Source organism: Eleginops maclovinus, chromosome 7 (genome assembly GCF_036324505.1).
Source record: "Eleginops maclovinus isolate JMC-PN-2008 ecotype Puerto Natales chromosome 7, JC_Emac_rtc_rv5, whole genome shotgun sequence".
Classification (NCBI taxonomy): domain Eukaryota; kingdom Metazoa; phylum Chordata; class Actinopteri; order Perciformes; family Eleginopidae; genus Eleginops; species Eleginops maclovinus.
Window position 1 is genome coordinate 8994715 of NC_086355.1, and position 23345 is coordinate 9018059.

The following is a 23345-nucleotide window of genomic DNA, read 5'->3' on the forward strand; positions in this document are numbered from 1 at the left end:
AGCGGGCAGACAGATAAGTGATAAGCTGAGGGTTGGTGGCGGGAAGATAGAAACTGATCTCAGGTCAGGTAGGGAATCAACCAATGGTGATTCCCGAAACCACCAATAAAGTTTGCAAAACCGGACGTAGAGGTAATGTTGTGAATTGTTCTATCGCAACGTTTCTCCTCCATTCATTGCATTGTTGTGTTCACTTCTCTTCTTTGACCCTTAAAGACCCAATCTTCCCATATAACTGTTAGTTTAGCACCAAACACAATAGTTAAGTTTATGGAAAATGTATAACATAAAGTTGTTCAAACTATTGATAATTAATCGATCAATTAATCTGATTCTGATTGTACATTATTTAGAAATAAATCAATAATACTAAGAGTAGGTTACTGCTTTGTCTGCTGAGGTCATGATATAGCTAATTAAAACTCTCAAAAAATGTTTAACAATATTTAGTTGCCCCCCTGCAGAAACCATAGACTGTGGTGGAGGTGGTTCCTGGGCCGGTGCCTGCTTGCCAGAGAACCAGTTGGGGTAAAAATGAATTGAAGATATGGTTTGACAAAAAAAATATATACAGGAAACATATGACTGTGGCTCCCCCCAGTGGAAGTAAGAGATTACATTTTTGTAACACACTGCACACTACTATTACTTGTATCGATGTAAAAGCAGTGTTTTTTGCCATCCAGTTTGTGTTTCAGCATTCCTACTTTTGATTTTCTGAAAGAGACATTGTTTTTTTTCTTCCACTAAGCTCATTCGGCTTTGTTTTACATTCTGTTGATCGTGCCCATATCAATATGAATTACTTGTGCTATAATTAATGTTGTCCTTTTTCACATACAACAATATTAAAGAAGATCCTTTTACGGCAACTTTGTGTCAACCGTTTATGAGTTTTTCCTTCAACATGGCAATACCCCACGTACAAAGTCAGATCCACAGAGAAATGATATTTGGAGTTTGATGTGGAAGAAGATAACTGGCCTGCACGGAGCTCTCAATTCAATCTCATCCAACAACTGTGGGATGAACTCGGACACAAACTGTAAACATAATTATTGAACTTCACTGCTTCTCTTGCGGCAGAATGGGAGCAAATCCTTCTAAAATCTTGAGAAAGCATGAAACCAGAAGAGGGGAGGATGTTGAAGCAGATGATTAATGCCCCTTGGAATAACATAAGGAAACCTCCTTAAACAGCAGAGTCTTTGCTTGTTGTTATAAACACCATACATTGAGTCAGTTCCAATGATTTTTTAATGTAGTTGGCAATCAAAGATGATTTGATTCGAATCATTATTTACAGATCAGTATGTAAAGTGGTCAAAGAAGAGCAGGAGGCTGTAGATACACTGTGTGCGTGAGGAGGGGAAAGGGGGGGGTGGCAGACATTCATCCTGTGAAGTAAATGAATGAATAAATCATAAAATGACTTGTTTCATTTATCTACTCAACACCTAAAGGTATGTGTGCATAGCTCGATATGGATTTGGCAACGCACACACACACAGAATAAATATACACACACTGTATTTTAACAATTCATTGATAAGGTAAGACCATAGATAGACAATGATGTGCACTGACTTATCTCACCTGATCACACACGCACAGACACATACAAGTAGATGCTCACACACACACACACACACACACACACACACACACACAAGTAGATGCTCTCACACACACACAGACACACCCACACACACACACACACACACACCGATAGAAATCAGCCTGAAACTCTCCTGTCATCAATAGTTTGACATTTTAGACTTTTTTTGCTGGAGGTTTCCATCTCAGTCAGTTTTTGTTAAAAAATAAAGTTGTTAATTAAAGTTTTTACTGCATTTCTTAAATATATCCATAATCACCAAACACGTTTCTGTCCTGCAGGTTCAACAACTATTCTCATTGCTGTAAAGATATATAAAGATATTCAGTATACAGCATATAATAAAGTTCAGTTTTCATTTCCACTAAAATTGTACCGTATACGTGAAGATGGTATGTCTTTAACAGGAAATGGTTCGAACCGGTTTTTTTGTATGTTTAGCCATTAAGAAAATGCAGCCTAAAATACAGTTCTATTGAACAATGAGCAAGGTAATTAAACTTTTGATAATGTATTCCCTTAATAGACTTATGAACGACAACATTTCTTGAAACAGCAGCTTTAATTTAAATAGTGGCAGAATTTTATTTTAGCCATTTAGAACTGTTTTTACGCTTTTGTTAAGAAAATACAAAAAGGACTTCATTTTATGTTACAACTTTCCAAATGCTCATTTTGGATTATAAGAGTGCTAGTATTTAGAGGTAATGTTCTACTACAGACTTCAGAGGGATCTTTTGTTTCAGCAGGACAGAAGAGTCAGGAATTATGGATATGTCTCCAAAGATGCATTTAAGATTTGACTTTTGTTTAATTTCAGCAACTTGAAAAAAGTCTCAAATGTAAAAAATGATGACTGTGTGAGAGACACAGGAGCAGCACTGACAGCTGGACACACTCAGTCAAAGTTACAGTACTTGAGAAGCTGATCGAGGCGTACACATAACTAGGGCTTTGGTGCATCATGGGATTTTCTGGACAGTTTTTTCTTCATTTCGAAGGATAACGACAGGCACAGATCTGATCGATCAGTCCATATATATATTTATATATATCTATATATTTATAACTATAAATCCATCCAATGAGCTATGTACAAAGTATGGCAAAGAAAATCTTTATTTAAATTTTATCAGCAGATGTCATTGGCTCTTCACCGCTTCTAGTCCATAATGTCTCCAGTGATGTGAACATGTCATGCTAAGGGGTGAGTCCATGCCGGCGACCTGCAGCGGTCGACACGGACTCACGGACCCGATCTACCCCGGAGCAAAAGCTCAGCAGAGTCCATCCAGGGCCTGGGTTTAGTTTTATAAGGAAGGGGCGTGCTCTTGCCACCAGGGTCATGTAGCGTTGACCTCCATGATGTGGTCGTCGGTAGCGGGCAGCACCAGGACCTGCCGTGTGTGGATGTGGTTAAACACTTGTCCCGGGCTGAAGGGCTCCAGACGCGGCATGGCCACGCCCCTCTGCTGCTGGTCGCCACTGCCCACAGAGTGCACACTGCCCCGGCTGCGGATACTCGCCGTGTCCCCCTGGTCGTCCAGAGCCTTGTCAAGCAGGGACAGACTGTCGTTCTCCACGCAGCTGTCTGAGGACGGCAAGAGACAAAATACTGAGCGTCCACTGGAGGGGAACAAGTCATCAGGAGACCATTTGATAAAACAGAATTAATTGTACTATTTTTTTTGTTGTTTTTGATTGTCTTACGTTTTCAGATTTTGTGTAAATATACATTTTATTCAATTGCTGAAGTCTGGGAAACATTAATCAAAAATCTACAACTACTATTCTCACAGCTCTGCTACTGTTTGACACTCAGCTGACAAAGACTCAATATTGAACCTGAATTACAGTTGGATTGTTTCCCGTTTATTCTGATACATAACATGTGGGATGAGAGCAAATAAAAAAAGGCAGCATAAACTGTAAGTCTTCAATCCCTCACTATAGAATAGGTTTATGTTTGAGGAGGGGTCTCACCAGGGTCCGGTTGAATGGCCACTGCTGCAGTGTGAGGCAGGTACTTCAGCACTTTGATCTTGGGGAAGGGCAGATGTCCTGCAAACAGAGGCATCACCTCGATCTGCACCTTGTGGGTGGCGTTGGCCGTCATCGGCATGGACACCATCCCTGAGCTCTTCCCGCACACTGCCCAGTTACTGCTGCTGTCAGCCACTGTGGACATTGATATGCAAATAATGATTAGCATCACTACATCATTCATTTAATCTTATAATTATTAAGTCTGTATCATACATGACCAGAGCTTAGAGAGAGCTTAAATGCAATGTCTTTATTCACAATTAAACCTCCATGTTACTAAATAAAGGTGTAACCAATATATTTAACAGAGCTTCTTTTTTTTGTATTGCTTAATGCTTCTTCAATGCTTTGATTTATCCACCTTTAAAGAAAACCCAGAAGAAAAGCTGTTCTCCACATACCTTCATACATGAGTTTGGTGGTTTTGAGGCCATCAGTGTCTGTCTTACTGTCCTCTGCGATCTCTCCCTCTGCAGGTTCAGTCAGTCGTGTTATACAGACCTCCAGCCCACAGAGAAACCCGGAGCGACAGTTCTGCTCCCCAGCAGGAGGAAGGATATCAGCTCTCACGCTGTACAATGTCTGACAATAACAAACAGAGAAAATCTCATAAAACAGAACAGTTTCTTTTTGCATTTTATGTTCAGTTATTCAATCAATATTTGAGCAACTGACAAAACAATTAAAGAAAAACATAGATGTTTAAGTGAACTTACAGTGACTTTCTCGAGCTGGAACTGGTATTGGAAGGGTTTGAAGTCAGGGACGTCTTGCTTGGGCGGAGAGAAGTTTGTGGAGAAAACACACTGGAGACAGGAGGGCAGGTCGTCCTGCCACCTCACCTCCCACAAGCAGAACAAACTGTGCTTACTGCACAAAAGCTGCACCAGAACACAAGCCAGACATACAAATTAATTAGTGAATAGCCTTATCTTCAATCTTAAATCCTTCTAGCTGAAAATGAGTGACACATTTTCATCTTTTTTCCATTACTGTGAAAACAGCCACCGAACCAATCTTTCTCATTTTCAACATTGTCTCATAATCAACCATTACTATTAGTACACAAAGAAGACTGGAATCATTCTACTCATCAATCCTGCAGTCACCGACATCAGTTTGTTTGTTTTGTTCTGCTCACCTGTTGAGTTTTAGTGTTGAGGGACTCCAGCTCCAGTGATGCATGCTGCTTCTCAGTCAGCTTCACTTCTGCCAGCGTGAAGTTCACATCTGACATGTTCTGCACACACACCTGGATGTACTTCCTGTGTGGTGAGATGAAAGGTCGCAGGTTAGACTTGTGTATGAGCGAGTTCGGGAATGTACATGGTAAGGAAGTAAACTCTAAGTTCTGAATGGAAAGGATTTCATGTAAAGGAGGAACTTTTCTCTGGTAACCATTGTTGGTTCCACTTCTTTCTTTTTTTTGTGACGCAAATGGGAAAGTATATAGAGAATGGAGGCCCACCTGTTACCAGCAGAAAGCAGAGAGTGTTTTGTCTTGAAGGGGATGTAGAAGGTGAGAGCCAGCAGCGTGGAGTAGATCGACCAAGGACAGTCAATAGACATCTGTGGACAGACGCCATCAAGACATTACAATCAAATCTCTTAGTATGATAATAACACGTCCTCCATCGTTATTTCCCCGACATCTGTTACAGCTCATCTCACAATCTGCAAGTGTGTGTTTGTTTCCTCACCCTCTGGTCGATGGCGGTCATGGGTATGTCAGGATGGCTGTAGCTGCGTGGTCGGTGGCGGACCTCTCCGTTGGTCAGCCTCTCGTTGGGGGGACGGTCCGAGCTGGACGGGATGATGCACAGAACCTCCAGCTGGAACTCCAGAGTGTGGTAAGGAGGGGTGGCAGGCAGGCTGATGCTGGTCACCTTCTCAGACGACTGGATGGACAGAGCGCTTTCCCCCAACAACTCTGAGCACAGGACGAGGACAGAAAAGGAAGCCATGAGAACTTTCGAATGCTATCTGTATCAGTCAGTGTGTTTATAGGCACACTAGCTTCAGGAAACAATAATGCAATAATGAAAGAAAATTCAGTTTTCAGCTATCTGATATGGAGATTGTCTGCTTTTTCTCAAGACAATAAAAACTTTGAGAAGCTAGGATGGACTTTTTTCACTATCTGATTACATTGTATATCCATCAATTAATACAAAATAAAGGAATTGCTAATTCAAATAATTGTTAGTTGCAGTCATAGGTCAAATCAGTTATTAAAAGGAAGATTAATGCCGGACAAATTAGATTGAATGAAATCAATCAGAGCCTTAAAAGTGTGTACTGACCACCTGTCGGGTTGCTGATGCGGGCGGTGCAGCTGCTGGAGGGCAGGATGGGCATAGTTTCGGTGTTGCTGAGCTGCAGAGCGTCTCCCTTCTTCACAGTGTAGTGACCCGTCAACAGAGTAAACTTCACTATCTGAGGCAGACCGGCCAACAGCGGCTCTGAAAGCACCAACACAACAACAGTGAGCAACGGCTACACACACGCTGCACTGTGGCTTAAATGATCACAAACATAATGCTGTCTGTTTGTATCTCTGATACATGCTCAGGTAAAACTTGTCAACATGACTTTGTAACTGTGACAAATAACCATAATATGGAGGTGGATATATTATATTCCACATAATCTGACCTGATAGAGGCTCCACGGTTAGTTGTGGCTCCTGAGAATAGACTTCATACTGGACTGATGGGTAGATATGAGGCAGAACAAACTGCACCTGACCCACGGTGGCAAACAGCTGGCGCAGAGTGTAAGTACCAGGCTGTCCACTCTACAGGGAAAAGAGGAGTGAATGATTAAAGGTGGAAAGTGAGGAAACAAACAGCAGGTTTATTTAATTAATTTAACAGATAAACTAACATTTAGTTTAAGATTTCAACAAGTCACATTTAGTTTTTTCCATTTAAAAAGGTAGTAGCAAGGTGTCTCTTACTGGTGCTGTGAATGTGATGCTGTTGTTCCCGGGCTCTAACGTTACATCCTGCACTTTCAGCATCTGAGCTCCTTCCTTCATGGTAACTGCAGGAGGGCTGACACAGTTGGGCGGGTCCGGCGGTGAGATGCTTTCAGGAAGCCGCATGACCAGATGAGTGTTTTTACACACCACTCCTGTAGAGTTGAGAGAATTGTCCGAAGGACTCCTGTCCTGAATCTCCTCTAGCTCTAAAGGGGGCCCGTCTGAGGAGGAGGAGGGACCCGCTGATGAAGTGTCGTGGTTAAACTCCACTGTCCCTGGGTTTGTTTGTCTTGCAGCTCCCTTAGACCTTCCATTAGTCCCTGCACGCTCCAGGTCAAAGTGAATGCTAGCAGCTAGTTGCTGTATGTGCACCGACACGGGCATCAGACATCGCAGATTGAGCTCCACCTGCAGGACAGCTCCAGAGTGCACCGAGGCGGTGGCTGGAAGGAACTGTAGCCGCGTGAGTTGAGAGAAAACACCCATGCTGAGAGTCACTTTTTGAGCTGTGGGGGAAGAAGACAACATCTGATGTTAAAGAAGTACAGATTTTTGGAGTTTGAGACAACAAGACACATTTTGTGGATATTACAGCTCTAGAATATACAAGTGGAAAACAGTGCTTACGTCTAATTGGAAATGATCTCAAGACATAAAACAGCCAGATATTTATCAGCTTAATATTCCACATGTGAATCCAAAATGATGAACTCTAAAAGCATTTTGGAAAATCTCTGATCATCAGCAAAGGAAGAAGATAAGGTGGTAGTCTAAAGGGGGCACATGAGAAACGTAATGACCCCTTGAAAGAACTGAACTATACAGACTCATAAAAAAGAATAGAGTGTATAAGGGTTTATGCCTTTAAGTTTTGTGTTGTAAAAGGTCATCATCACTTACACTGATCTTCAGACTTGCCAGCAAAGGTCAGAATTTCTTGACAAAAGTGCTTCCTCTCCTCCGTGGTCAGATTCGCATCACCAGCCAACAAGGCACTGGTTTGTAAGTAGCTGCAGTAGTTTGTAAAGGAAACCAAACACTACAGTGAAGTGTGTGCAAGAACACCGCCTCTATCAGGGCGATGTAATTCCCATACAATGTGGGGCAAACTTTTGAGGACGAGAATATAAATGAACAAACACTATGCTGATTATTGCATTCCTCTACTTTACAGCAATATTAGACAGTAAAATAATGAACAACTTCAAATTCCACTAAACACTGAAGGATATTTCCTCTAACAGTTTAACTTTGGCACTAGTGTAAAGTCGACATATTCTGCCCTTTATTGTCTAATGGCTATTCTTGGTGTTTTGAAGGATACTCTTCAGTTATGCCCAGCAGCTTCTGACACTCAGCGATCTGTTTCCTGGTGTGAGTGACAGGGAGACTCCATCCCTCTGATACGTAAGACTTCAGAGCTTCCTGTAAGAAAGCCTCTGCCTTCTCAGGCTCCCCCTTCCTCCTGAAAAACACACACAAACACAGCACATTGTTTCTCATGGGCACATCAACATTGTACAATAAATATTTGATGCTACGTGAAATCAACACTTATTTAAAGGCCAAAGTAAAAGATGATCTTTACCGTACAGGATGTGATTGTAAGCATGAACAAATCATAATCTTTGTAAAAGGTATTATATTGCTAATCAAACTTATATTAAAAGGTCAGCGTCTACTTTGAACATATTATATTCAAGTGTGCATCTGCTATTGCCTGGTGTTTGGCATTAGGCTATGTCATGATCTGAATCTGAAATGAAACTCAAAGCCAATAGCAGAGGCATCAGTTCAGTTTGCTATCTTTAACACATGCTGTTGCACCTCACACGTTTGGGTTAAGGGTCTGATTACTCTTTATAGTCGACCTAAAATATGTTTTTAACACAGCAAAAATGCCAGGATGACTCTATTATGTGTTTAAAATATCACTTTCATTTGCACTTTCCATTTATACTGCCTGATTAGACTTCTCCTCTAAGGAGTGTGTGGGTGTTAACAAGCAGCGACTGATTAACAGTTCTGGAGAAGTGTCCTAATCAACCAGACTTACTGAAGATACCAGTTTGGATGCTCTTGAGCTTTAAGATAATTTTGAGGCCCGTGTGTATCCAAAGTGAGCTTACATGTAGAACTCTGCCAGGCTTTTTCCCACCAGTCTGGCAGACCTCAGTCGGCTGATGGCCCTGTACATCTCCATAGCAGCATGAGAGAGCTCCTGATGCAAGAAGGGGCCAACCAGGTGATGGAGGAAGAAGAAACGAGTGATAGGGAAGAAGAGAGGTTAGAGCAAATCAATCGTTTCCCCTGAGGTTTACAGGAGGTTACATCAGAAAAGAAGTTTTGGGACAGGAATTCAAAAATGCATGCCAACTTCCTGCTTTGCCAATTTCCTGACGTACAACACACAGCTGTGGCAAGAACTTACAAGATAGTGCCTTTCAAAGGCTTCCACTGAAGACAAGGCCTCTTTCAGCTTCTTGTAAGGGCTCTGTAAACTGCTGACTGTAGAGGAAGACAAAGAGACAATGATTAAATTATTCTTTGTCTTTTAAATAACAGTCTTCATTACATCTTAACAAAATGATTGGCTGAACAAGCTCCCTCTTCTGTCAGTGAAAAGGAGGTTCATAACAATGGTAGACTTCAAAGAACGTGAGGCATTGCTTTACGTCTGCTGTAAAAAGCTGCTACAGCTGAGGGCTACACTAGTTTAATTTCCCAGGAGAGTGTGAAAACTCACCGGTCTCAGGCCTCTCATCCCCCAGACCGGCCAGCAGATCTACAGTCCTGTTCAGGTCCTCAGATGTGGGTCCCTTCTCTGACACCAGGCCACAGAGTTCCCCCAGGGACTTCAGCTGCAGACAGGAACAAGAATTAATAACATATCTGAATCCACTTTTGTTATTTGGAGAAAAAAGTAAAAGATTGAGCAGATATTCCTCCTCTTTAATTATAGGAAAAACGTCCTGGAAGTTACACAGATGAACAAACCAACGCTACAGGATTCAGAATGATTTGTCACCTTGTCAGTTGCATAGGCCCACAGCCCGACAGTGTGTGAGCAGTTAGCAGCTAACTGGGCCTGATCACAGCAGCCCTCGATCCTGTGCAGAACCTCCAAGCAGCTGAGAAACACCCAGCAGTCCAGAGCCCCCTCCAGCACTGACACCTGAACAACAGGGGCAACAACACAGAGTTCAGTCTGTGTCAATGTAGTCTACTGTCCATCCATCACAGTACGGATGATTTCTTCCTGTTTAAAATAACCCCATGACCTGTTGTATGTGTATTTTTGGGAAAATATGATTGATTTAGGAAGTCGGGCAGTTTCAAATAAATAGAAAAATCATCATACTTTTTCTTATCTTTTTCTTTTAGAGTCTTAGTACATGTTGATTAAAGTATATAAACAGGAGAACATTTCCCTTCAGAGGTCTGTTTACCTCCAGCAGGCGTAGCTCCTGTACGCAGTTGTGCAGCAGCTCCAGGGCTCTCTGAGTCACCTCCCAGGGCCTCAGGAGGAAGATGAGTAAGGTACACTGTCGGGAGAACAGGTAGCTCCTCAGATCTAGCAGGCTGGCCTCCCCGCGCTGGATCCCATCCCTCTTCTCCATGTCGATGGGCCGCCGAAGCAGCAAGCCGCTCCAGTTGCGCACTGGAGCGCAGAACGAGCCCAGCCAGTTCGCTGTATCTGTGGATGGAAACTCACCGGTCAGACAAAAGCCAAACTGTAGATCTTGGAAACAGAACGTGCATGCACAAAAGACTCGTCTTTATTTTGCTTCAGAGGACAACCAAATTAAGGCCAGCCATTAGGTGGTGAGTAATCACCTCCAGCTCCAAAGTTGAGGACATACTGGGTAAAAAGAGCATCTAGTTCATCGTACTGGACCAATGCATCTTCAAACTGCTGCAGCATCTCGAAAACAAAGGCCAGCTCCTCCTGCACACACAAATAACACGCACATGTGAGACACAACGGAACTGTGACACTTTTTCCAACAAAAGTAGTGTGTTTATGCAGTTATTTTTAAAACTATGGTAAAGAATCCCTAAAAAAAGTCAATAAATTCCGCATTTTTGTTATTTGTGTCAAGTTTTTATGCTCTTTTAGTCATGACACAACCTCAAATTCTCTTTCTGTCCAGACGCCTGCCTGTTGTTTTTCTTTGTACCTGGACCATGAAGTATTCACAGAAGCTCCAGCCAGGCTGAGTGCGTTTCTCTCGGAGCGTCCGCATGTCGTCTTCAAAGCGTCCCAGGTTCTTTGTGAAGGACATGAGGAGGAGAGTCCGCAGCTTGAGCAGCAAGGAGTTCCAGGATTCCTGAGACCGGGACGAGTCCTTCAGAGGATCCGACAGCACCACACACCTGTGGCAAGAGGAATAACCTTTTCAGACTCAGGGAAGGTTGAATGAACAGGGTTTATTATATTAGGCAAGTATTAATTATGTTGCCTGCTGTGGGAACATATGCAAAGTGCATCCAATTTCACCTGCATCAACTTGTTAATGAGAGGGGAGTGTCCTAACCTGTCATTCTGCTTGTTGCAGAAATCACTGCGGATCTTGTCCACGATGGATGACCGAGGCAGAATGTTGGTCTTGTTCTTTTTCTTAGTGTCGTTTGTCTCCACAACGATGATGACCCAGTCTGCTGAGCCATGAGTCCGCAAGCTGTTCTGCCAGCGCATCATGTCCTCCTTCACCGTGCTCTTATACGCCTCTGTGTCCTATGAAGTAGATTTAAAAAAAACACATTATTTTTGCTCGCTTTAAGCTCTGTGTGAAGCCCAACAAACATGACAATTAAATAACAAGCGAATATGTCATGTGGATCTTTTTCTAGAACGTAAACCATCACGTGATCCAACAGACATTTTACCCTGGGCTAGTAGAAGTGCAGAGCTGAGGTTTAACCCTTAGTTAACAATGTGCGTGCGTGCAAAAAGGTGCTAAGCTATCCAAGGGTCAACTCACATCCCAGAGCTAAGGATGTGCAGTGAGAGAAGCCTACAGTATATGAAATGGTCAGGTTGTCATAGTTTGTGATACTGCATAGTGCAGGCTAATGAGAAAGGACCGTTCAGGGAAACCAGAAGAACGTGTCTGTGTTTTTGCACAAATTATGCAGATTGCATTTCTCTCTTTTCTGAACTGACAAAGTTCTCCTTTTTCAATGTGTTTAAAATATTAGATCTTGCAAAACATTGCTTGTTTATCAAGGACTCACTTTCTTAAGCAGTGTCAACAAGTTAGTCTTTGTAGGTCTGGTCTATTGAATTGTAATACTGTGTCCATAATGCCATACACACACACCCTCAAAACACCCATACCAAAGGCATAGTCCTGAAGAAATGTCATGAGTCATGCGCTGATGACAGCACTTCCTTAAACTAACTAGCTGCTCGGTCAGCAGGCAGGTTCCTGCTTCCCTTCTCTTTATCTCCTGTCTGCTTTCCCTAAGCAGCAGTCTTGGAAGTAGATCAAGTTCAGTTCAGTAATGCCTTGTACAAAATGTAGAGAACATTTGAAAACATATTCTTCTCTTTTTCCCATCCACAAGAAGCAGATCTTTCTCACCCCACAAAACTTAGCTCTTTCAAAATCCTTGACAATGTACATACATTTAAAAGGATTTTTGCAGATAGAAAATCTTATCAAAAACATCACTGTATGCCTACCGACATTCACAGACATGCCTACATGATTTTAGCTGAAGTGATCTTGCATACAGAGGTGTCTGCGACTTATTTTTGCCAAGATGAGATGCAGTACTCATCTATTCTGAGAGTTCAGAGAAGCAGACATTGCTTATCCTTCAGGACAAATGGAATAAACTAACTTTTACAAGATTCTGTGAGATTTGACTTTTGAAAGCTACAAAAAGGCAGGTAGCAGCAACATAAAATGCGTACTTGTGTTGTTCCCAGGACACACGATGGGTGCTCAATGTGTACATAAATGAATGATGGTTAATATAAAAGCTGTGTCTCTCTATATATCAAAAAAGGAACCTCTATGATAATGACCATAAAGCAGTAATTTAATCCACGCTCTCTCAGCAGCATATCTTTTTTTAATTAGATTTATTTGACAGAAAGATTTTATGACCACAAATCAAGATCAATGATTGATCCAAAAACACAGAAAACTGTCACAATAACATCGTATTTATCATGTGATAGTGAAAAACCAAAGTGTTCACAGGGAGCTATTTCATTACAGCACACGAGTCTTTGCACCTGATCTGCCAGCAGGATAGAATTTAATTCAACAGTCCTTTATTGTACCGCTGCCAAATGATAAGATAAGCTCCCTTTGCTATCTTAGCACAGTTTGATAATGTGCAATGCAATAATAAATGTTTCCCAGTATTGCCAATGTAGTATGTGTGTGTGTGTATGTGTGTGTGTGCGGTTCAAGCTACTCACACAGCAGTCGGTCCAGTAGATGTGGAGGAAGGGGAAGGTGAGGAGGGCCTTGTTGCCGTCCTTAGGGAGCAGCTCCTCTTTAAACTGGACAAAATTAGCTTCAAGGTGGATCATTTTTGGTGCACGGCCATAGGTCCTGCACAGAAACAAAGAGGAGTTTTGTAGGATCAATTATATGCTGTTACAGGTCAATAGATGTGTTCTGTGACTGGCTAGGTATATATGAAAGACCAAGAGAAAATTCACTGTCATTGTTTGCATTAATAATGATATCAAATCCTTTCCCCTAAGAGAGAACAAGGGCTTTATTTGAGATTTGGTTTGTTCTTGCACAACAATGACAATAAGACTCAGGGTGTAAAGATGTCTATATTTTTCATATCTCACTTTAACTTAAAGGGCTTGTTTCAGTTGACTGCTGTTGAAAAATCACAGCAACACAGAATGCTTTATACACATTTACGGTCTTTCACTGTGAGTGGCTCATGTATGTGATGTTTTGTGATTATTGTGGTATAATGTAGGAAAGTAAAAACACATGGTGTAATGATGCAACATGTTGGAAAACCTGTACCAAAAAAACTACCTGTTACAAAATGCTCCAACATTGGATGTGTGGTACTGTAACTAAAATCAAAATGCTTTACAAAGATCTGTATGACAATGTTTTCCCATCACTCGGCAGGGCAACGCTCACCTCCTCCACTCCATTGGCTCCCTCGGGAGTTGTTGAGCCAATGAGGTATAGAGAGACGTAAACAAGCCCTGGTCTCCCGCACCTGTGAGAAAAGGGGGAAGAAAAAGAGCATTTTAAAAACCAAAATTCAATAAGAATTACTTTAGCCAAGGACAGCCATATCGATTATAACAATATTTAACAGTATAACTTATTAACTCAACATTTTCAGTCCTTTCTGCTGACGAACAGATTCATTTCCTACTCAGAAATTAATTTTTGTGCTTTTAGGAGCTTCATGGTGAAAATACAGTATGTGACTGAACTGACAAACATCATTTCTGCACAGCAGTTTAAAAACCATCGAGTTTATGGTCGTAGTTTGTCCCCGAGGCTTTTACAATCTGCCCAGCATGCAACACCCTCTAGGCCTATCCTTAGACCATGTTTCATCACCCTGTAATCCTCATACTAGTTCACAGAGTTTGAGCCTATCCTACATAGAAGCCTCTAGAAGTCACACGACAACAACTACTGCATCAGTTATTCCCAGAAGACAAACATTTGGTATTTTACATCATAGCTGCTGCTCACACCTCCCAGTGTTTTAAGTAATAATCTGCTCCTCATATCATTGTATTTTTGAGAACAGTTCTTAAGTATTGTATAGTATGCATTAAGTATGCATTTAAAAAATATATGTTATTATTATGAGAATAGGGTGCTTGATGATCAGCTTTAGTTTGAAGAGTTTTACATTGCAGAACCACAGCTGGTGAATTTCTGATTGAGAGTCTTCTCTCACATTTGGCACCGAAGCTGTGAGGATCCACTTTCTAGGTTAGTTCATCATCAGCAGTCCGTTGGACCAGCCCCTCACTGACGGTACAATACTCAGCCTAGCTCAACAATAAATTCAGTTTAATGTCTCCAACAGTGCCCCATTTCTCAAAACCTCATTAAAAAAACCGCCATTCACGCTAGCTGGTTGCGTTGTGATAAACAGAGACTTGAGGGCTGAGGTAATTGTTCAGGCTACACTGGAACTGGGCCACGTCCAATGAACCACGTGAAAAGCAATTTTTATAAATAGGTTAGCCTCAAGAAAAATACAGCACTACTACTTCTTCACTATTCATACAGTGTTATTGTAAACACCATCAAATATCCTGCAATAAAAATTTCAGCACACCTCATGGTCAGTTCTATTTTAATCCAGTGCTGGATTGGGGCCAACACATAGCCTTGTGCTGACAGTTTGCCTGCATTGCTAATGAATTAGCCTTGCCCTTGCTGCTCACTGTTTATCAACTGGATAAATACATGACATCACTGGATGTGGAGTTTTGCTATGTGGAGGACGTGCATCATGTGCCATAAATCCAAATATGCGAGTAATTTGCATGAACAAGTAACACAACATAAACTGGTTACTATATTATAGTTCATAGCTGCAAACAATGTAACTACGTTATTTCAGCAATAATTAGTACGAGTCAGTGTTGATTTCAAACACGTTTAGTTACTTGTGTGATTAAGATGATGCCACATCTTTCCACAGTAATACAGCGCCAGTAAAGGCCAAACAAACTGAACTTTGAATTTTCACAACAGCTATCAGAAACTTATCAAACACAACCAAGTAAAGCAAACACCAGTGTAATCCCTTTGACCGTGAGAGTCATTCTCACACACAGCGTCAAGCATTAGAAAAAGTGCAACACTGCTCATCTTGCTGGAGACTCCATTAAAAGCAGAAGGGACAGAGAGTTCCATATGTATTACTCAGATTCATGTTTTAATTCATAAATACATTTTTTGACAGATTCTAAAAATGTTTGGATGGATCACACTTCGTCAGAGTGACACACTTTCATTGTTTACTCAACTTTACATAGTAGCCTATAGTGCCCATTTCTGCCTCAGACATAGGAAACTGTTTTCTATGCTGTAATTATCAGTTTTAGATTAGTTTCAATAAATACACTGGACTCTCAAAAACAAGCCACTGTTTGAAAAATCTTGCTTTTCTTTAAAAAACTCTTGTATCATTATTTCTGTATGGCCTTAATTTGAGAGGGAAAATATTCTTTCCAAATTCCCAGCAATTTTAAGATAAATTTGACATGTCCTGTTGTTTTCATTTTTAACCTAGATAATGACAAATTGACTGTAATTCTAAATCATTGCACTCCATGGTTATAGAGTCCTTGAAATAACTGTTGTATAATGCTTTTGTTAATTGCACAAATTAGGTTACACAGGGTTTACTTGCACAAGTACAAATATAACACCTGTGATTTCAGAGGCATCGATACACCTGACTCAGGACACCTGCTATCTGCTCAGCTGTTCCCTGGATCTTGCAACCTGTGTTTGAATCCCCTCACAAACCCAACCACAACACTGTCACGCAGATGCTTCTCTTTCATATTGATAATTCCCTGTGCCTCGGTGTGCTCCTGTCCTGGTCCACATTTGGACAACCCCTTTCCTAAAAATGGAGCAGCCTGCGGTGTGAGATAAAGCTGGCACCCACTACCAGAGCTGACTCCTAAAATAACCCCTTCAAGAAGCTTACATAAGATTCCAAGGGATTTATGAATGGCAAACTGACCCCACTGGGCCAACAGTGTGGCGACCACAGTCTGAGCTGCTAACGGAGGAAACTGTGGCTGTCCATCAGGGAACAAGATGATATCCTTCCCCAAACTGCAGCAACTAGCCGTGACGTTATGTCGTTAGCTAGGCCTGTTAATTAATGTAGCTACTAGCTAGCTCAAAGATTCCCGCATTTAGCAAAGACAGTGGTGTAGAATAAAAGTAAGAAACTATTACAGCCATGACAAAAGAAGCCACACATCAAAACATGCACACAGTGTCTGGTTAATAAAAGGGTACCAGCTAGCTAAGCTAAAACTAGCTACTGAATATAGCTAACTGGCTAACTGTCAAGAGCAGAAAAAAAGAGACGTCTCCTTCTACTAAACACTTACATGTCACAATCGGCTTGTTTTCCATAGTATAGATGATCGGCTTTTCCTCTTGACACTCCATATGTGTTAGCGGTGGTACTCCATGAAAATTATATACAAACCCAGCTTTATTATTAGTAAATGCTTATGTATGCAGTTGTGTTGAATCGATGGGGCCTGTGTCCCCACTGCACTTCCGGGAAGTGCGTAAACTGTGCGTCATTAAAGGGCCGACCTGACACATTGCATTTGTTGTATTCATCTGACTTGGAGTTGAACACAAAGCTAGAATGTTTGTGTTTTGTTGTAATGGAAGAAGTACTGAGAGAATAGATCCTTTCATTAGGTAAGGTAAGCAATACCACATTGTACAAGTAAGGATACAGTTAGAATAATTAAAGGCGAGTATTCAACAGTAGTCCTACTCTTTTTTTTCAGTGTTATCAGTCAATCGTCTTTCCAAAGTAAATGATAATAATGAACTTTATTTATACAGCACTTTTTTAAATTACATTTAAAAAGCATTTTACATTGTACAACCAGGATAGAATTCAAATTATATCATACAATACATTCAAAATAATGTTTTATTTTTGCAACAATGTCTTGAAAGCTTACTTATGATTTTCTTGGAAAAGTCATTTAAAACTTCATGTTTTTAACTGTGTGTTTTTAAACCACAACTCAAGAGGAGCGGATTGCCCTGCAGGTGATTTAGATATTTAAGAGATGTAGCTGCTTTCCCCGCATATTCAAGTTGATCCCGAGCAAAGGAAAACAGTATTTGATTGGTACTTCCCTTGGACAAATAGACATGAACAGTGACATATACAGTATATACATGGGTAAACATAGATTTTGCAAAAAAACCTTTGAAAACAGTCTGAAGACTAAATTTGGAATTATGGAAAAAGTTCAGGATAATCTATCACCAAAATGATTTATATTTGTATGTCTTGGAAGGTCCCTGTAATTACCATTATACGTAAAAGCGCTTCTTTAAAGCTCGCAGTAGTCTTCAGATGTATGTTTCTGTAGGCTTACCTATCTGTCACGTAGCTTGAACTCTAGTGGTGAATACAATGCTGCAATCTAGTGGTAACCATTTGTATTGCAGAAAGTGTGAAATGAAATGTTGAGGTTTTGAGTTTAAAGTATTTTATATAAAACAGACAATAATACACACGTTTTTTTTTAACATTCTGTTGTTTTGTTATATTGCCTTTTCATTCATTTTTAGTCTGGCCTTCATCTCCCTGCTTCTTGTCCTTATTTTCTGAGTCCTCCTCAGCCTTTTCTGCCCCCTCTTCAGAATCTAACACACCACTTTTCTCTTCTTTTTCCTCTTCAGGTTCAATCTCAGCTCCATCTCCTTTCCCAGGTCTGTCATCTCCTTTCTCTTTGTTTTTTTCACTATCATCTTTTTCTTTCTTTTCCTGATCGTCTGGGTCCTTCAGCCCAGATCGATCTACCTCTAACATCTTTTCTACATCTCCCTCTGTACTTTTTGTGCTTTCTCCATCTACCTCTTTGGTCAAACTATTATCATCTTCCCCCTTTTCTTGTTTTTTAACCTTTGCATCTGAACCCTCCTCTTCTTCTCCCTCAGCCTCTTCTCGCTCCCATCCAACCTCCCCTCCCACCCCTTCCCCTCTTAAATCTGTTTTTTCTCTTTCTTCCCCATCTTCTACTGGCTGATTTTCTAATGCTGCCACTTCTAAATCAAGCTGGTCCACCCTGGCCTGCATCTTATGATTGCTCGACTCTAATTCCATCATAAGTCGAGCGAGTTTTGTCTGCAGAATTTCCAAGTTTCTTTCTAACCTGTTTATCTTGTTTTCAACTTTTTCCTCCTCCCCTTGCTTTTCCTCCCCATTCTCCTCCAACATGCCCATCTTGGTAAGGATCTGTCTGCCTTTCTCTTCCAGGAGACGTTTGGCTGCAGGGAACTCTGATAGCACGTCCGTCAGGTCTTCTTTGGACAAACTGAAAAGGTCAGAGTAGCCAATGCTTCGGATGTTGGCAGTACGACGATTGCCGGACTTATTGCCTAAAAGGAAACAAAAGTTTTGTTATTTTGTGAAATTCAGTTATATATTTTTTTAAATCATCAGAAAGTCAATCATCTTTCCGAGGCATTAGGTAACCTTCTTATCGCTGCCCTAAAAGAGAAGGTTAATAGTATTAATATCTAAGTATTAATATTTTAAACTTCAGTGCTTTCCAGACACACTGCAATTTCCTTTCATTATTTTCATTTACAGGATTCTCCTATGCACATTATCAGTGACTAGGACCATGGGACTGTCCTTAAATTTTTACTCAACCAAGTGCTTCATTCCTGAGTGTTTGGGAAGTACAGAGAGAACAGCAAGGTCCAAATCACCACAGGAAGATGTTTCTTCTTTTGCACTGTTGACTCGATTAAAATCTCTTCTAGGTACAAAATTGTTTTATATTGTGTCAAAAATCAGCCTATTTTCCCTTCTATATGCATTGATAAATGTCCATGTGTGTAGTAGTAGTGGACTAACCTTTGATGTTGAGGATACTAATTTCCCCAAAGAAATTGGATTCAGTAAGCACAGCATACTCTGTGACCCCGTCATCTGCAACAACTGCAAGTTTTCCCTCTTTGATGATGTACATCTCATGGCCCACATCTCCTTTCCTGCAGACATACTCTCCTGGACTGAACACCTGGGAATCCAAAAGAGATAAACTTATTTATTCTTAAACAATTCTTTTGTAAAAGAAAACTAGACAAAGTGACGAGAATAAGCCGTTCAGCCATTAAGTATTGCCCCTGACCTGAGGTGTTAGTTTAAGCACCAGCTCCTCCAGAAGACTTTTCTCACAGCTCTGGAAGATGGTGACTTTGGAGAGCGTGGGAAGGTGAACGCTCACAGCAATCTCTGTTCTCAGATGTAAGGGAAGCTGCTGCAGGATTTCATTCTCTCGCATTATCTTCTTGTTGATGTGAAGATGTTGGTACCAGTTGTCAATTCGCTGTCGAAGCTCCTTGCTAATGTGATGGCTACGCAGGTATGCCTTCACCTGAAAGCCAAACAACAAATTAAAATAACTAACTGTCAGGAAATGACTCAGAAACTGGCTTTCTAACTTACCAGCTCATGGTTAGGAAAGAAGACATTATCACGGTCCCTCAGGCTTGTGATGACATTGCCAACGTTTCCAACAATGGAAGCAAACACCAGCACAGCAATGAGCAGGTCAGCAATCATAAACAAATACTCCTCTTCCCTTTTTGGCAGTGGGGTGTCTCCCACTGTGGTGAAAATCTGGGTAGAGAACCAGAAGCAGTAAAAGTACTGACGGCGCATGGAGGCAAACTCAGGCTTGCTGATGTTGGGGTAGACCCAATGATCACTTCCGAAGCCGATGTAGCCTGACAGTGCAAAGTAGAGACAGGCATTCCAGTGGATCAGCACAAAGATGTAGATCATGAGCTTGGTAATACGGAAGGTATTGGGGGAGGAGGTTCTTGTCTCCATGCGATCCAGGGCCTCGTCCAGTCGTGGTATACGCAGAAGGCGATTGATCCTCACCATCGGAGTTTGGATGCCAAAGACCAAGTAGAGGAAGTCTGTGGGAAGCAATGAAACCAGGTCCCTTACGAAATGTTTAGAGTGCAGGTAGCGCTTCTTCAAGTGAGAAAGGTCCTTGATCAGGATGCCTTGATACAAGTAACCTGGAAAAGGAAAAACAAGGTCTATCAAATCCCAGAAAACATTCATATACTGGTATAATTACCTAAAGTGTAGGTTGCCACTAAACATGTGTTGTTTTTGTCCTGATACAGATCTTGTATTGGACCAAATGGAGTGTATTTAAAACAGTTTTAAAAACCTTATAATAAAAAATGACCCTTCTTAGAATATTTAGCTTAAAGTCTGGTAGTCTGTAAGTTGAACCAGGTAGATGTTAGTATAATACATAACTTGTTTTACAATAATGCCTATTATCTGTGGTCTGAATACTTTTAGTACTTATTGTGTTCCTTTATATAACAGCTTTCATATGACATATATGTGTCGAAATGAAGTAACTTCTTTACAATAAAATGTGTACCTGTGTGGACAGTGATTATCATGTCAACCATGTACATGAGGTCTGCCAGGTAGTCCAGTGTAAGCCACACAGGTAGGTATCTAAATGCAATTGCAGTGAAGCACGTCCTGAGAAAACATAACCAAACAGACGATGCATGTCCAAGGATTACAGGATATACGATTAGATACTTGATTACTCTTTGATATGTATCATGTTTGTACCTCAAAATGATGATCACCCAGTTATAGACGACGGGAAATATCATGACCTGTAACCAGACATAATAAAACTGTTCTGCCGGATCAAACACCCACTCGGTCCACCTGAGAAGGAAATAATGATGAAGACAAGACAGAGGGAAATGAGGGCAATCAGTAATGATGATGTTGGAGGGACATGAGGAGGATTTTCCCAGAAACTGTGGTTTATGGTTCTCAAATGTACATCATAATGTGCTATTTGTTACCAAGATCTGTCACAGCATGACGTTTTAAATAGTTGAAAACATTTTTTTTTTATTGTAACATGTTGTAAAACATTTGCATCAATGGCTTACAGCTGTTGTAGTTAGCCTCTTCATTGAACTACACTGAGAGAAGCCCTGAGTATAGTATAATGACAGTAAATATATTTCTATTTTATTCTAATATTAAACGATTTTCCCTTTTTGTCAGGTGAGTCCGAAGGCTTACATACCATACCGTATCATTGATTGATCAATAATTGTATGATATTATCAGAATATTCAATTTTGTCCATATTGCCTTCCCCTGCTTTCTTGTAAGGCTTTCAATATCTGCTTGTAATTTAAACTCTGATTCAGCAGATTAAAAAAAGTCCCCGAACAATTTACAATGCAAAAACAAGAATATAAAGTTGGTGGATATTCTGTTACTGTGGATATAAATGCTCTCTACTAAGGTACATTAGCTGGATTTAAATCATTTCTTCTCTCATTAAAGAGGCTTCTTACTTATTCATCAAATCAGCAGTAATGAAGTCTGAATGAGTGATTGTTGTAAATAAATTACTTACTTGACTTTCAACTTTTGATCCGGATTGGTGTTTTGTTTTGCTTCGCCCTTGCCTCCATTTTCTCCATCTTCAGTCACTTTCGGACCCCGTTGCCACTTGAGCAGTCTCTGCCATTGGTTAACTTTGATACTTACATCACCTGTTTTATCCATTCTCCAAAGATTAGCCGTAGACTAACACGTTTTTCTAAGGTAGCATGGCCAAGTGCATTTGATCTTGTCCCGTCCTGCATAAGCGATATAATATATCGGATAATTATTCAAACAACCTCCTGCATCAGGTGGTACTCCGTGGTTCACCTAACAACAAACCAGGTGTACCTGAGCTCTGCCTGGTGATGCAGGTCTCCATGGAAGAAAAGCACAACAGATGTCAATTGTCCTCTGGGAATTTTTTCTTCACCTAGAGAAACCAGAGAGGTCCTCCTCTGCAAATTGTACAGGCTGTGAGTGACAACAAACAATAACTGGAGGATAGAGAGCAAACTATATCAGTGTCATTAACATACATGGACTGTGTGTGCAAAAGAAAACACATGATTTATTTTTCATTAGGGTTTATCTGAACAAAAGTAAATGTTTCCAATAATTATTGAAATAACATTTTTTTAAATCTATATTTCATTTACATTTGTTTCTTTGGCAATTGATATAAGATAGCACAACTGCAGACTAAAAATGTATAGCCTCATTGCAGAATTTCTTCACTCAATTTAAGTCAGCAGGACTACTGATTCAAATAATAACCCAGATGGTGTCATAGGGTTAGCTCAACTTGGGCTTGAAATGTGAGTCTCCTATAATATCTTATGTGTTAGCCCCAGTTTGGGATGTAATTTCCAGTGTTTTATCCCTGATTCATGCATCTGATGTTTAAGCCTTAGGTTTGGTCTGTTGTTTTAACTGGTCTTTAGACTGTGTGGAATTAAGATGTGGGCATTACATAAAGCAAGCAGAGTCTAATAAAAGACACAATTGAGTTGCCTTAGGTGAAATATAGCATACAGCTCGTTTTGAAAGGGTGACCCAGTTGAGACTCAGAATCACGGTAGGTCTACAGTACTTGGCCTTTGCTACTGTAGTTTTGATGGGTCTCCCTACTCTATGAAAGTTCAAATGAGCTTCTCAATTGGAGTAGGCTTTAAAGGTCCATGTAGGATTTAGCAGCATCTAGCAATTAGGCTGAAGACTACAAACAACTGTTCATCCCTTCCTTCTCAAGCATGGAGCAGCCTTGTAAAAAAAGTAAAAGAATAAACCTGCTCCATATGGGCTTAGCTTTAGTTAACGAAAACACAATTCTTATGATGACATAGTTGTGAACATTATATTCAATTCTTGCCAACACATCAGCCTAATTCCTACACATTCAACCTTTAAGCCAAGACTGGATCAGCAAAGTCTTAAAGATCTCAAGAGCTAAAGAGGTGTCTCCCATGACAATCTAGCAAACTAATGCACTGATGAAACTGATTCACTCAAAGCACCTGTAAAAGCTAT

At 40.7% G+C, this 23345-nt stretch overlaps 2 protein-coding genes across 2 annotated transcripts; both read right to left on the minus strand.

Moving 5' to 3' along the window:
- Positions 1-1239: 1239 nt before the first annotated feature.
- Positions 1240-16931, minus strand: trappc10 (trafficking protein particle complex subunit 10). The gene is made up of 23 exons (XM_063887289.1): positions 16759-16931; positions 13784-13865; positions 13087-13222; positions 11186-11385; positions 10829-11024; positions 10485-10596; positions 10097-10344; positions 9676-9822; positions 9394-9508; positions 9079-9155; positions 8777-8868; positions 7972-8112; positions 7548-7657; positions 6624-7153; positions 6320-6461; positions 5968-6126; positions 5365-5594; positions 5133-5233; positions 4806-4929; positions 4381-4545; positions 4066-4246; positions 3602-3796; positions 1240-3209 (listed from the first exon to the last, which is right to left on the minus strand). The coding sequence occupies exons 1-23, from the start codon at positions 16817-16819 to the stop codon at positions 2962-2964; spliced, it is 3792 nt and encodes a 1263-aa protein (XP_063743359.1). The 5' UTR covers positions 16820-16931; the 3' UTR covers positions 1240-2961.
- A 352-nt stretch (positions 16932-17283) lies between these two features.
- cnga4 (cyclic nucleotide gated channel subunit alpha 4) lies at positions 17284-22223 on the minus strand. The gene is made up of 8 exons (XM_063887291.1): positions 22167-22223; positions 21847-22072; positions 21033-21134; positions 20830-20936; positions 19866-20449; positions 19549-19794; positions 19272-19437; positions 17284-18787 (listed from the first exon to the last, which is right to left on the minus strand). The coding sequence occupies exons 2-8, from the start codon at positions 21996-21998 to the stop codon at positions 17964-17966; spliced, it is 2181 nt and encodes a 726-aa protein (XP_063743361.1). The 5' UTR covers positions 21999-22072; positions 22167-22223; the 3' UTR covers positions 17284-17963.
- Between the last annotated feature and the right edge of the window lie 1122 nt (positions 22224-23345).

Excerpts from the sequence above, each read along its gene's own strand:
- trappc10 (XM_063887289.1), bottom strand. The coding sequence starts at position 16,819 with ATGGAGTGTCAAGAGGAAAAGCCGATCATCTATACTATGGAAAACAAG. Across the intron at positions 9,156-9,393 it reads GGATGAGAGGCCTGAGACCG|TCAGCAGTTTACAGAGCCCT; the intron begins GTGAGTTTTCAC and ends CTTCCTCTACAG. Across the intron at positions 6,127-6,319 it reads AACCGTGGAGCCTCTATCAG|AGCCGCTGTTGGCCGGTCTG; the intron begins GTCAGATTATGT and ends TGGTGCTTTCAG.
- cnga4 (XM_063887291.1), bottom strand. The coding sequence starts at position 21,998 with ATGGATAAAACAGGTGATGTAAGTATCAAAGTTAACCAATGGCAGAGA. Across the intron at positions 21,135-21,846 it reads GATCAAAAGTTGAAAGTCAA|GTGGACCGAGTGGGTGTTTG; the intron begins GTAAGTAATTTA and ends TTTCCTTCTCAG. Across the intron at positions 20,450-20,829 it reads GATAATCACTGTCCACACAG|GTTACTTGTATCAAGGCATC; the intron begins GTACACATTTTA and ends TTCCTTTTCCAG.